The sequence below is a fragment of the Ochlerotatus camptorhynchus genome, unplaced genomic scaffold, assembly GCF_037179485.1.
Source record: "Ochlerotatus camptorhynchus isolate MF236.1 unplaced genomic scaffold, CSIRO-AGI_Acam_v1.1 ptg000287c, whole genome shotgun sequence".
NCBI lineage: Eukaryota > Metazoa > Arthropoda > Insecta > Diptera > Culicidae > Ochlerotatus > Ochlerotatus camptorhynchus.
In genome coordinates, this window is record NW_027040776.1 from 15,061 (window position 1) to 29,484 (window position 14,424).

The window sequence follows — 14,424 nt, forward strand, 5'->3', positions numbered from 1 at the left end:
GTTGTTAACTTTTCTTATGTTATATGTTTTAGTCCAAGGAACACGATTGTCCTACAAAATTAAATATTAAATTCAAATATATTAAAAAAAAAAACATTAAAGTTTTTTAGTTGGAAAATTCCCCCGAAAATTCGAATCAAGTTAATTGTGAAAGCAGCAGCTTTCAATGATATCGGTGATATGGCCCACGTCCGTCAATGCAAAATGTACCCCCTGCTAACCATTCCGTATCTGTGAAGCTTCCCGAGATCAAAATTCCCGAATTCGGCGGAAAATCGGATGAATGGATCGAGTTCCGCGACTTCTTCAAATCCTTAGAACACTCCAACAATCAAATTTCAGCAGTTCAAAAGCTTCACTATTTACGTAGCGCGTTGAAAGGTGAAGCATCTCGTTTGATTTCGTCATTTGCTATCACTTCGGAAAATTGGAATTCGTTCCTAGTGGAGCGCTTGAGTAGTCTGCTGGATGAGAAATCTTTGATGGATTGGGAGGCGCACTGTGATGACAATGTGGTTCCACAGTATAAAGATTTGATGAGCTTTATTTTAAAAAACGATCACGCACACTACAAATGTGCAAACCAAACCTCAGTCTACATACAGCAATTCCAACAAAGCCATTTAGAGGTAAATCATCCTCTCACATTGTCTCTGAGAGCGTAGTTAAATGCCCCTATTGTAAACAGGCTCACGCAATCTCTCAGTGTGAGGCCTTTTTGAAACTATCACCAAACAATCGGTTGGATTTCGTCAAAAAACATCAACTTTGCATAAACTGCTTGCGAGGAGGACATCTGGCTAAAGACTGCCGCAGTAGCCTATGCAGGACGTGTGCAAAGAAACAACATAGCTTACTGCACCTACCCCCAATTGCATCTGTCCCGAGCGTTGTGGAAGAAAGGCCTTCTACTTCAACAACATGCACAGCTGTTTATTCATCAGACAGTAGCTTCCCTCTGGCAGGAACTTCGTTTTCGGGATCGGTAGCACCGTCGGTGGTGCCTTCGCGTAATTCACCACAGGCAAACGTGTCGTCGTCGGGATCGTCGGTAGTTGTATCGTCTCTGCAGTCGTTCGCCGTTAGTAGCTTCTCTCCCTCGTCGTCGGTTTACTCGAAAGATCGGTCCGAGTCTAATGAACCACTTCCCTCTTGCTCTTACGATACCGTGACGTCGCCCACTCTATCCAACAAGCCACGAGATGCGATGGTGTTTTTATCTACTGCGATGGTACGAGTACAGGATGCTGATGGTATTGGTCACTACGCCAGAGCCCTTCTCGATAGTGGATCACAATCCAATTTCGTATCAGAGTTTTGTGTCAGAAGTTGGGATTGAAGCGCACTTTTATTAATCTACCCGTGAGCGGCATTGGTCAAGCAATGGTCAGTGTACGTTACTGTGTACAGCTTTCACTTGCATCTCGTTTCGGAAAATTCGTGCAAGATATTGATTGCTTGGTTCTCCCGAAACTCACAGTAAGCCTCCCAAGTTGTCAGTTGATATCTCGCGGTGGAGCATCCCACGTAATTTACCATTAGCAGATCCAAAGTTTAATATTAGTAATGGAGTCGATATGATTGTGGGGGCCAAATTATTCTTCTCGCTTATTGAATCGCATCAAATGGTTTTGGCTGACAATTACCCTATTTTGCAGAAAACTGTGCTCGGTTACGTGGTCTGTGGAAAATATTCAACAAGCGCTATCGGAACGGTGGCATGTCATGTTGCCACTGATCAAAATTTAAATACCCAACTAGAGAATATGTGGGAGATCGAGAATTTCGATGTCGGAAAGACTCTCAACCAGATAGAACAGGATGTTGAAAAACACTTTCTTCAAACCGTGTCACGCGATACTACTGGGCGGTACATTGTACGTCTTCCTTTTTGGGAGTCCATGGTCCCGCTGTTAGGAGACTCTTACGACCAAGCAGTACGACGTTTTCTGTTTATGGAGAAACGGTTCGCTCGAGACAACGATCTGCGTGACGAATATGTAAAGTTTATGGACGACTATGAACGATTAGGGCATATGGAAGTTGGTTCTCGTGTCGCGGGCCCGCAGTATTTCCTCCCGCACCATGCCGTTCATCGGCCAGAAAGCAGCACGACAAAAACTCGGATTGTCTTTGACGCTAGCAGCAAAGGATCCAGTGCCCTTTCTCTCAACGATATTCTTCACACTGGCCCCACTGTACAACCACCACTGCTATCCAGCGTTTTTAATTTCCGGATGCCGCAGTACGTCTTCACTGCGGACGCGGAAAAAATGTTTCGCCAAATGTGGGTGCATCCTGAGGATCGGCGGTATCTAAAGATCGTATGGCGTCGGGAACAATCTATGCCACTGCAAGTCTATCAGCTGAAAACGGTGACTTATGGACTTGCTTGTTCGCCGTACCAAGCTGCGCGGGTGCTCATCAAGCTTGCCGAAGACGATGGTCACAACTACCCTCTCGCTGCGGATGTTGTAATACTGAAAGTCCTCTTGTCTAGACGTTATTGAAAGAACGTTGCGATAGAACACGACAGTATTAAAGAGTAGCAGGTGTTCGGTGAATTCCATTATTCGGAAAATGATTCGACTGCATTTACCTACGTAGCTCCTCTTTACTTTTGTTCCCCCTCCACCTATTCTGCTACTGCTGCTGCTTTTGCTCCACTCGGCAAAGGAGTGTCTCCGCCTGACCACCCCACACAGCGAAAATTGCTCAATGTGGTAACAACGGGACTTACCTTTATTTTACGACGTTTTGGCCTCCTTGTATCCCTTCACATCCATGGGCGTCGGGGCTGCACTCCTCGACGGTGGCGTCGTTGTGGTCGCTGCGTAAGTTGGCGTATTTCCTTCGCCGGACGAGGAAATTCCTTTGGTGGTGTTGGCAGTTGGCGTTTCAGTCGGCTCCGGCACCACTACTGCAACCGTCGTGACCGAAGCTGTCGTGCTGGCAAAGCTCGGTACAAACTCCAGTGCATTCACGTTCTCCTGAGAAATTCTGTCTTCTTGCTTCGATATTCACAGACATTGTGTCAAAAAAGTAGAACCGCTGAAGACTCAGGCTACTATGTTTTTTTTTTCTTTTTCCTTGAAGGCACACCGTAGCCCGTTTTTAAATAGTTCTTAATTTCATTTCATTTTCTCGGGACGAGACGGGGAATGTGTGGGTGGCATCATTCAATAGAGATGGTATGGACGCAAGCATTCATTCGAGTGCGAAAGTGTATCCGAGTGTACCGTGCAATGGGTGATTTCCCGGAGGAGTTTAACTGTTCACACCTCCCACTTTCGCTGCCATGTTGCTACATATATCATCAAAAGTACACTTTTCGTTGCAACGTTCTTTGGTTTGTTTTTTTTCCGTCGATCTTGTTTTCCGTGCTGAGCACCAATGCTACCGACGTGCCAGGAAGGCAGCTCCCACACCTGGACCCTACCTATCGACCCATCAACTCATGAACCGGGGACCAACGGGTTTACTTCCCATCCGAAGGAAGGCGTGATCAGAGATGTTATGCCTCAGAACATCCCGGCGGCGCCGACTGGGATTGAACCCAGGCCTTTTGGGGTGAGAGGTAATCACGCTTACCACTACACCACCGACGCCGTTTTTTCGTTGCAACGTTCGTCAGACTATTTTTTACCTCTTACCGTCAAGGTTGCAAATACTCATTTCAGCTAAAATAATGTTTTTCGGAATAATAAAACCAAAAGATGGTATGATGGTATGTTTTACTTGTAACTTACAAGAAGAGGCTACAAAGTATGCGTTTACAATATAAAACCTGTGCATTTTGCTTTCTATGAGTCACAATCAGCGATTTTCTGATCGCTGAGTGAGTGAGTGAGTGAGTTAGTGAGTTTGTGAAAAATCGCTGCTTGTGACTCTCATGAAGTGAAATAAGCAGGTTTAATATGTCAAACACATTATTTGCAACCTCCTCTTGTATCCTACCAATTAAAAATATGATCATGACATCTAATTATTTCATAATTTAAAAAAAAACATTGTTTTATCTGAAATGAGTATTTGCAACCTTGCTTACCATTAGGATGTTTTCCCAAATAAAGCATAATTACCAGGTACCGAGGTAAATCTTACCCGTTAGGTAGAGCACCAGGAAAAACTGTTTTTCTTGCATTTTTGATTATTTTCTCCAAATTTTTCGCAAAATAAAAAACATGCCGAAAAAAATATATTCGGAGTGGTGAACTTCCCCTTAATACAAATAATATTTGCATCAGCCAACATAGCTCCAAAAGCTATTGGAGCGCCATAAATTGGGTTATTTAATTTTGAGAAATATATCGGTTACTATACGTCATCTGAAAGAACTTCGCTTTCTGAGCGTAAAGATTTTTTTTTTCGATTTTATTTAGTCCCATTTTGATTTTTAAATTAATATTTAGAGCAAACAACCACTTCAATGTTTGCGTTGTGTTGCGTTGGTTTTGTAACGGAGTAATACAAAATAGCCACTTCACTGTTTGACACTAAACTAACACATTGATATTTCGCTCCCATACAAATTACCACCGAAGGGCGCTAGTTTAATCACACTTATTTAAAATAATTTCAGTGTTGATGAAATTTAAGATTTCGGTTCCATTTGACATGTACTACCCATAATCGCATATCAGTCCCATCTTTGCTTGATTTCCTATCCATATGGGACTGATATGCGATTATGGGCAGTGTAGTCCTCAATACCCCTAAAGAACCCAGTCGTAAAACGTACGGTTTGTATAGCGATGATTTAAGGTTACTTGGTGAACAATGAATAGGTCATCAAGTGAAAACTACGCTTATGTACCAGGGAACGATGTCACCGAAGTATATACGTTGAAAAGCATTTAATTTCGTTTCAGTTTTCTTAGCAATACTAGAAAACTAGTGCCCACTGGGACAGAATAGTACTTGTCGAGAGCTTAAGTTTGTTATACTTTTCAAAACTAACTTATTGAAATAATACTCATAAAAATAAATTTCAGTGTAGGGAAAACGTATCGATATAAAAATGAAACCAATATAGTTTGCGTTGATCTATTTCCTTTACGTTTGCTCACCTACACATACTCATTGATAAAATAGATAGGAGAACCATGCATTTGTAAAACGATTGAACTTCAGTATGAATACAGCCATCAAAGTCATCAAACGTATACCCAAGTCTAAATTCCAAATCCGAAGAGGTCGAACAGTCCGCCGCGTTTCGCTTTCGAGTCAGTTAAGTTCACTCTGTCAAGTTTAACTTTCGTGTTTTTCCTGAACTCCTGGTACGCCGTCATTTGTTGAGAAGTTCGCGAGTGCGTCACGAACATTTATGGTGCCGAAACCCGGGAGGAATTCCCATTCGTCGTCTGAAGGCGGATATCGTTCTGGATAAGGAGAAATCTTCTACCGTAGGTGATAGAGCACGCTGGATCTCGTCACTGTCGTTGGCCAATTGACTGCGCCAAATTTCTCGTCGCACGTGCCCTGCAGATCACCAGGAAAAAGGAAGACTCCAGAAGGTTCGCTGGCTCCGATATATTGTTCCAGAAGTTGAGGTTACGGCAATCACGTGACGATCGTAAGTGAAGCATCAAGGCAGGTGGGTATCTTTTGTCTATGCTAATTGCCCAAAAAATCTTCTCTGTGGAAAAATGTGTTGCATCTAAAAAGTCTTCACCGTAGAAGAGACAACATACTCGGTTCTGCTAAACTAATTCAACGGTTTGATGAAGAGTTTGAGGTTACTCAAATCAATCAAGTTGGTATAAGAATTGAGCGTTTAGATGGCCTGTGGGAGAAGTTTGAGGATACGGAGGATGAAATCGAAGCGTTAGAGGATCAAGAGGAGGGCTTCTCGGAAACTCGTCAAGAGTTTCAAAATCTGTACTTCGAACTCAAAGCATCTCTTGTTAGCAAGCTTCCCTGCCCTACAACTTCACATCCCTCTTCCCCTGGACCACGCCCGTCAATGCAAAATGTACCCCCTGCTAACCATTCCGTATCTGTGAAGCTTCCCGAGATCAAAATTCCCGAATTCGGCCAGAAAGCAGCACGACAAAAACTCGGATTGTCTTTGACGCTAGCAGCAAAGGATCCAGTGCCCTTTCTCTCAACGATATTCTTCACACTGGCCCCACTGTACAACCACCACTGCTATCCAGCGTTTTTAATTTCCGGATGCCGCAGTACGTCTTTACTGCGGACGCGGAAAAAATGTTTCGCCAAATGTGGGTGCATCCTGCGGATCGGTGGTATCTAAAGATCGTATGGCGTCGGGAACAATCTATGCCACTGCAAGTCTATCAGCTGAAAACGGTGACTTATGGACTTGCTTGATCGCCGTACCAAGCTGCGCGGGTGCTCATCAAGCTTGCCGAAGACGATGGTCACAACTACCCTCTCGCTGCGGATGTTGTAATCAAGCCGTTTCTACGTTGACGACATTCTAGCTGGAAGTGACAGCCTAGAAGAAGCCACATAAATTTGTCGTCAATTACGGGAGCTACTCAGCCTGGGAGGATTTTCGTTGAGAAAAAAAGAGCAACAACAACCAGAGTGTCTTAAATCACATTCCTAGTAACCTGTGGGAAAGCGCCCCTAAGATGGAAATTTGTCGTTCGACGGTGACTGCTTTACTGCCGTTCTACGCATATCAGTCCCATGTTTCAAAGGTTGCTTCTGAGAAAATCGTGAATAATGTTTCGAATCATTTCTGCTCATTGGAAGAAATATACGTTAAAATAAGTTACCGCATTGTTCACATTTCAACAGAATCAATATGTTTTAGTGAAAACTACAGTTATTACCTTCAATGAAATCAGTTAATCCGGTTTTTAAAGGAACAATATTTAATGGGACTGTTATGCCTAGACATTTGCAATGAAGTAGGATATTCTACGCATGTTAGTCCCACTAGGAACTGTTACTTTCAGTGTTGCTTTGATGGCCACGTTGCGTTTGACGTCTTTAATCTTGAGCTTGCATGAGCGTGCTTGCGTTCTCCGCGAAGTTTTGGAAGATCCTGGATAATTTGTATAGCTTTCCATCATTAAATTACACCAACAATAAATTTGTTGACATTGCTTCTTCTATAAAACCATTAAAAGTATGGGCATTTCAAGAAACTAATGATGAATGCACTATTTAGAACATAAACTTCTTAACATCTTGTTCTACTCCTTAGCAAGATGAACGTAGGCCAAAAGGAGATTGTGCTTAATCATTTTGAGTCCAACCATAGATTTATGGTGGCTGACATACTGTGGACAAAAGATCAATACGTTACACGATCGTTGACCGTGGGCTTCGATGATTTCAAGAAATACTTTGGATGAGTTGACATGCACATGCAAATTTCTTCCGTACGGAGTCGACCTTTATGCTGCGTAACATCATATTATAAAAGTGGCTTTTCATGAAACACGTAGACACTATAAGGGGAGTGTGGGGGTGGAGAGTGTCTACGTAAGTGTCTAATAAGGCATTGTTTGAAATTAGAAACTGGTGTTTTAATATGAAATCATGAACATAAAATAAAACTTCCACTTCATAAAATGGTTCATACCGTTACTTTTGATTATATAAATCCAGTTTCAAACATTTGTGTACACAAATCGATTCGTTAATGATAGTAGATTCACTCAAGAAAATCTTTGTGGGACAGTTATGCGTAGAATTTCAACATGGGACAATTAGGCTTGATATTGTTTTTATACAAACCCAGAACAAATTATATGTTTTTCTATTTTCATTCCAAAGTCTACCTAAACAAGTACTGTTTTATGAATTGTGGTATCTGAAACTGCTCAGCTTTTTGACCCACTAGGGCTCCTTGGGTCGATCGTGATTAGTGCTAGGATTTTTGTTCAGCGGCTTTGGGCAAAAAATACTCCGTGGGATGAGGAACTTTCCACCGAGAAGAGTGTGTTGTGGAAGCAATTTCGAAGTGAGCTAAACCTCATCCAACAGCTAACCATTCCTCGTCGAGTTCTATCACACCCTGATCGAAATTACCACCTCCATTGTTTCTGCGATGCTTCTGAAAAGGGCTATGGCTGTTGTGTCTACGTCGTGGGTTCAGATGGTAGAGGAAAAACCACAAGTCATCTCTTGGTTACAAAGTCTCGAGTAGCTCCATTGAGCGGATTGTCGATGCCGCGACTTGAATTATGTGCAGCGTTGGTGGGCAGTCAGTTAGTGGACAAATTACGTAATGCGACAGACTTTTCGGGACCCGTTACGTTCTGGACAGATTCAACAGTGGTGCTCTATTGGCTTCGTGCTCCACCAACCAACTGGAAAGTGTTTGAGTCAAATCGTATAGCTGAGGTGCAGCGAATCACCAAGGGTTTCCAATGGCGACATGTCCCGACGGAACTCAACCCGGCCGATCGCATTTCCCGTGGGATTCGTCCTAGCCAAATAAAGGACGATATCTTGTGGTGGCATGGACCGCAATTTCTAGAGCATCCCGTTACCTGCTGACCTATTGCTTTGCCCAACTCTACACCATCACGGATTTTAGATATGAAGCCCGAGAGACGTCAAACTGTCGCTTTAAGCTGCCTGCAAGTCGATGATTCTATTTTCTCCAAATTCTCCGATTTGGGGAGTGCCTGCGATTCACCAACAACATTCGAAGCAAATCAGAGGATCGTATCTTCGGAAGGCTGACACCGGCAGAAATCGAACGAGCTCTCAAATCACTCATTCGCCTAGCACAGGTAACTACTTTTTTAGATGAAATTCATCAACTAACATCAAAGAAATTGCTACCAAATCGGGATGTCGTTTTTGATTCCAAGTCACCCCTAAAAAACCTCAACGTTTTTCTTGATGACAATGGGTTACTTCGCTTGAACAGTCGTTTAGCTAATAAAGATGGTCCATATGACACGAAGTTCCCCTTGCTGCTCCCCGTAAATCATCATTTGAGTTGGTTGATAGCTAGGTCGTTACATCTACGTACTGTTCATTCGGGACCATCTCTACTACTTTCAACGATGCGTCAACGTTATTGGAAAATACAAGGCAGAAAATAAGTGCGTCGAATCGTTCGTACCTGGGTTACGTGCTTTCGCTGTTCACCAGCAAGTGCCAAACAAAAAATGGCACCACTCCTTGCGGTGCGAGTAACCTCTGCCCGAGTATTTTCCAGAGCGGGATTGGATTACTGCGGGCCATTCAACCTTCGTCCTTTGTATGGGAGAGGGGCTAGCGTTAAAATGTATGTCGCCTTGTTCGTGTGCCTGTCGGTGAAAGCCGTTCACGTCGAAATCGTACCAGACTTATCGTCCGCCGCGTGCAATAATGCGATAAAGCGATTCGTTGCTCGACGCGGTCGGTTAATCGAGCTGCGGTGCAATAATGCGACAGCTTTCGTCGGGGCTGATCGCGAGATGCGCGAATTACGTCATCGGTATAAGCAGCAGTTCCAGACATGTAAATTACTAGGAGAAATCTCAACTTTTTGTTCATTGCCTTCGAGTCTTTTTCCATATTGAGCTGCGAAACGGTTCGATAACCATTCTTAAAGAAATTTTTCCCAGCTACAACTTTGCTCAAGACCACTTTTTGATTAAATGCAAGGATCGAAAGTTATCAATGGTTCAATGCGCTGATGTCTTATGATCATGCTCAATCAACTGCTCAGCAGGCAACATTGGTGTTTCTGGGGCGTTGAATAGGACACAAAAATCATGGCTACTATGTCACACTGCAAACTACAGTGTTGCCTACAGAGCAGCTGCTTGATCATGTCATAAGTATATCAATCTCTTAAATAATAAATAACTTTTTCCTGTCTCGTTTTACATAGAAACGGTCTTCAGCAAAGTTGTAGCTGAGAAAAATTTCTTTAATAATGGCTATCGAACCGGTTCGCAGCTCAATATGGAAAAATACTAGAAGGCAATGAACAAAAAGTTGAGATTTCTCCTAGTAATTTACATGTAAACTTCAAATGGCTTGTGCGAAGTCTATTTCTAACCAAATGATTTGTTACTGAACTCACAACCCCTTTATTATGGCTATTAACATTGCACTTGAATCCGGTATATTTCCGAAGGAATCAAAAAAATCCTACTCAATACCCATTTAAAAATCTGGTAATAAATCCGATACTCGAAAATATCGTGGGATTGCTATCATTTCGTGCATTCCAAAACTCTTCAAATCAAATATAAATAAAAACGTTTTTGGCCAAATAAAACAAAGCATAACTAGTGCACAACATGGCTTTGTTAAAGGCCACCACCACACACCATTTGGAATTTGTGTTTCCTGAATAAACTGTATCTCGCGAACCTGGCCATATAGAAAGTTTCTGTCTTGAGCAAATTCCTTTCGGATGGTGGTCATAATAGTTTAAAACTCTCTCACTACGCAGCACTAGTGTGCACATGACCTTCCTAGTATGAAGGTGGGTGTTGGAAACAGGAGAAGGATATGGATATGGGCTGGTGGAAAAGTGGGAGGGAGGTGGAAACGGCAATGGTTATGGCTATGGCTATGGCTATGGCTATGGCTATGACTATGGCTATGGCTATGACTAGTCTTAAAATTCTTACTGAGCAGAAGACCGTCGGTTCAATCCTAAGATCCTTCGTATATGATCGTTAGGACATTAATTCATCTTATAGTTTACCATTACGAATTATGCTGCAAGCCCAACCCTCTTACCCAAAATGTTAAAGTAAAGTTTAGTTAATTAGTTAAAGTTATGATAAAGCAAAAAAATAAAATTAAATCAAGTTAATATAAAGTTTAAGTTAAGATAATTATAAGTGAAGCTTACGATAAAATTTATCTACAGCTAAGTTAAATATGTGTTACAGCTATTTTATAGTTATGTTCAGTTAAGTTAAAGTAAAATGGAAGTTAAGTTAATGTTTATATGAAGCTGACCTATAGTCAATAAAAATTAGTTAAAGTTAAGTTAAAGTTATATAAAAGTTATGTTAATGTTTAGTTAAAGTTAAGTTGAAGTTAAGTTCAAGTTATTTCCAGGCAATTTCAGGGAAACTTCAGTTCTTGTCAGTTTTTGAAACTTGAAAGTTCTTGTTAAGATAAAATTAAACCAAAGTTAAATTAAATTAAGAAATAAAAGTTAATGTGTAGTTAAAAAGTTAAGCAATAGTTGAAAACAAAGACAAAGGCTATAGTTATAGCTATAGTTATGGCTATGGCTATGGTTATGGCCAGACTTGCAATTGCTCATTACAGCTAAAATGTTAATTTTTGGAATTATGAAACTATGAGATACTATGATAATTTTTATTTGTAAGAAACAAGAATGGGTGGTAAAGTTTGTGTATGACATACACAGTTTATCAATTTTGCTTTCAGAAGGTCACAACTGGCGATTTTATGATCTCTGATTGCTCGCTCATCACGTTGCTCATCGTTACAGCTAATCGCTGTTGTGAACCTCTGAAAGCTAAATTAACACGTTTTATGTATCATACAAATACTTTACCTTCTCTTCTTGCATCTTGTCACTAAGAATTACCATTAACAAATTTCATAGCTTCATAAATCCAAAAATTAGCATTTTAGCTATAATGAGCATTTGCAAGTTTGGCTATGGTTATGGCTATGGTTATGGCTGTGGCTATGGCTGTGGTTATGGCTGTGGCTATGGCTTATTCTATGGCTATGGCTATGACTAGTCTTAAAATTCTTACTGAGCAGAAGACCGTCGGTTCAATCCAAAGATCCTTCGTACATGATCGTTAGGACATTAATTCATCTTATAGTTTACCATTACGAATTATGCTGCAAACCCAACTCTCTTACCCAAAATGTTAAAGTAAAGTTTAGTTAATTAGTTAAAGTTATGATAAAGCAAAAAAATAAAATTAAATCAAGTTAATATAAAGTTTCAGTTAAGATAATTATAAGTGAAGCTTAAGATAAAATTTATCTACAGCTAAGTTAAATATGTGTTAAAGCTATTTAATAGTTATGTTGAGTTAAGTTAAAGTAAAATGGAAATTAAGTTAATGTTTAGATGAAGCTGACCTATAGTCAATAAAAGTTAGTTAAAGTTATGTTAATGTTATATAAAAGTTATGTTAATGTTTAGTTAAAGTTAAGTTCAAGTTAAGTTCAAGTTATTTCCAGGCAATTTCAGGGAAACTTCAGTTCTTGTCAGTTTTTGAAACTTGAAAGTTCTTGTTAAGATAAAATTAAATCAAAGTTAAATTAAATTAAGAAATAAAAGTTAATGTGAAGTTAAAAAGTTAGTAATAGTTGAAAACAAAGACAAAGGCTATAGTTATAGCTATAGTTATGAATATGGCTATGGCTATGGCCAGACTTGCAATTGCTCATTACAGCTAAAATGTTAATTTTTGGAATTATGAAACTATGACATACTATAATGATAATTATAGTTATATAGTTAGTTATTATTAATTATAATTATTATTTGTAAGAAACAAGAATGGGTGTTAAAGTTTGTGTATGACATACACAATTTATCAATTTTGCTTTCAGAAGGTCACAACTAGCGATTTTATGATCTCTGATTGTTCGCTCATCGCGTTGCTCATCGTTACAGCTAATCGCTATTATGACCCTCTGAAAGCTTAATTAACATGTTTTATGTATCAAACAAATACTTTACCTTCTCTTCTTGCATATTATCACTAAGAATTATTATTAAAATTTTTCATAGCTTCTTACATCCGAAAATTAGCATTTTGGCTGTAATGAGCATTTGCAAGCTTGGCTATGGTTATGACTATGGTTATGGCTGTTGCTATGGCTGTGGCTATGGCTGTGGCTATGGCTTATTCTATGGCTATGTCTGTGTTTGTTTGTTTAATGGAACTTCAGTGAAGTTTGTAGATCTTCAGATAAATTTGTTGAACTTTGTAGATCTTCAGAGAAATTTGCAGAGCTTAAGAGAAGTTCGTAGTTTTTTATATAAATTTTAAGTATATCATGGAAGTTTGTGGACATTGGCGCGATTGAAATGACGTGTTTTGATTTTGCTAAAAAAAAGTCTCTGTGTTTTTATGAATTTTATCAAATTTGAACTATTAAAAAAACTCTAAAATTGATTGTGATAAGATCTTATTCCGGATTTGTATCTGAAGGACGAAAATTGGAAGAGGCTGATAGGCAAACAGAAGGCCATCAAGATGGAGTGAATCAAGCGAGTTGGTCGCCGGTAAGGGCCAGTAAGTGCTGCCAGCAGATGAATCAAGAGGTATTCGAAACAAAATTGGTAAGAAATGTCCATTCAAATCGATTTAATACAGTTGAACAAATTTCAAAACTATATACGTGCCAGATTTGGAAATAATATTTATTGAATCTGGAAGTGTGTTTATGATACCATTATTCATTTGATAAAGGAAGAGTGAACATGCGGGGCTAATTGTAAGTAAAAGTGACCTCGGAGTGGTCGTGAATAACCAGGCATTCTGAAATGGGTCACTGGAGCTGCAATAGAGCTAACACCTTCTTACTCCCGGACTAAACCTGCTTTAATTTAAGAGTAATAAAAAGCAGTTTTCTTCCATAATAACACTGCCGGACAGTGGGGGTTAGATTGTACACACACACACATCATGGAAGTTTGTGGACATTCAGAAAAATTTGCAGTGCTTCAGGAAAGTTCGTAGATCGTCAGAGAAGTTTTCAGAATTTCAGGAAGGTACACAGAACTTCAGCAAAGTGCATAGATTCAGGAAAGTGCATAGATTTTCAGAAACATTTTCTGAAATGCAGGCAAGTTCAAAGATCGTGAGAGAAATTAACAGAACTTCATGGATGTTCGTAGATCTCTAGACTAATATGGAGTACTTTTGAAAAGTTCACAGAACTTTTAGGAAATTGGCAGGACTTCAGGGAAATTCACTGAACTTTAGGGAAGTTTGTAGATCTTCAGAAAATTGCAACAGAAGATCAGGAAATTTGATGATGATGATGATGGTCCCACCTCTTACCCCTACAAAGGTTTGAGCTGGACGATTGATTAATTAAGATAATTAATTATGACATTTTAACCAGGTTTGCAAACAAAATCGAACTGGTTACAGCTACAGATATAAATTCCCACTACAGTATACAGTTATTTTATCAAATGTTAAAATTAGTCCTCTATATCTGTATAACGCGCGCGAGGCTCAAACTTTTGTAGACTACTTTCTTTTTTTTTTTGACTACTACTATAAAACCAAATATTAAAAATCCATCATCACCATCGTAACGATCAAAATAGTTTTTTTTTTTTTTTTGTAAGTCTACACATAAATTTTTAGAACTTGAATGTTCATTGAATTTCCGAGCGGTCCTCCGAACAGTGTTCTTCTTAGAATTTCCGAGGTAGGCTCGGAGATTCCAAGATTTTCATAGAACTTCCTAACAGATCGTAGAAATTCGAGAATGTTAAAAAAAAAACTTCCGAGATGGTCG

The 14,424-nt window shown here is 39.8% G+C and overlaps 1 protein-coding gene across 1 annotated transcript; it reads left to right on the top strand.

Moving 5' to 3' along the window:
- The first annotated feature begins 1,766 nt into the window (after nt 1-1,766).
- LOC135706696 (uncharacterized) lies at nt 1,767-2,510 on the top strand. The gene has a single exon (XM_065228349.1). It carries the CDS (start codon nt 1,767-1,769, stop codon nt 2,508-2,510), a length of 744 nt encoding a protein of 247 aa, XP_065084421.1.
- The last annotated feature ends 11,914 nt before the right edge of the window (nt 2,511-14,424 follow it).

What these genes read in the sequence shown, in the direction of transcription:
- LOC135706696 (XM_065228349.1), top strand. Translation starts at nt 1,767, where the DNA reads ATGTGGGAGATCGAGAATTTCGATGTCGGAAAGACTCTCAACCAGATA.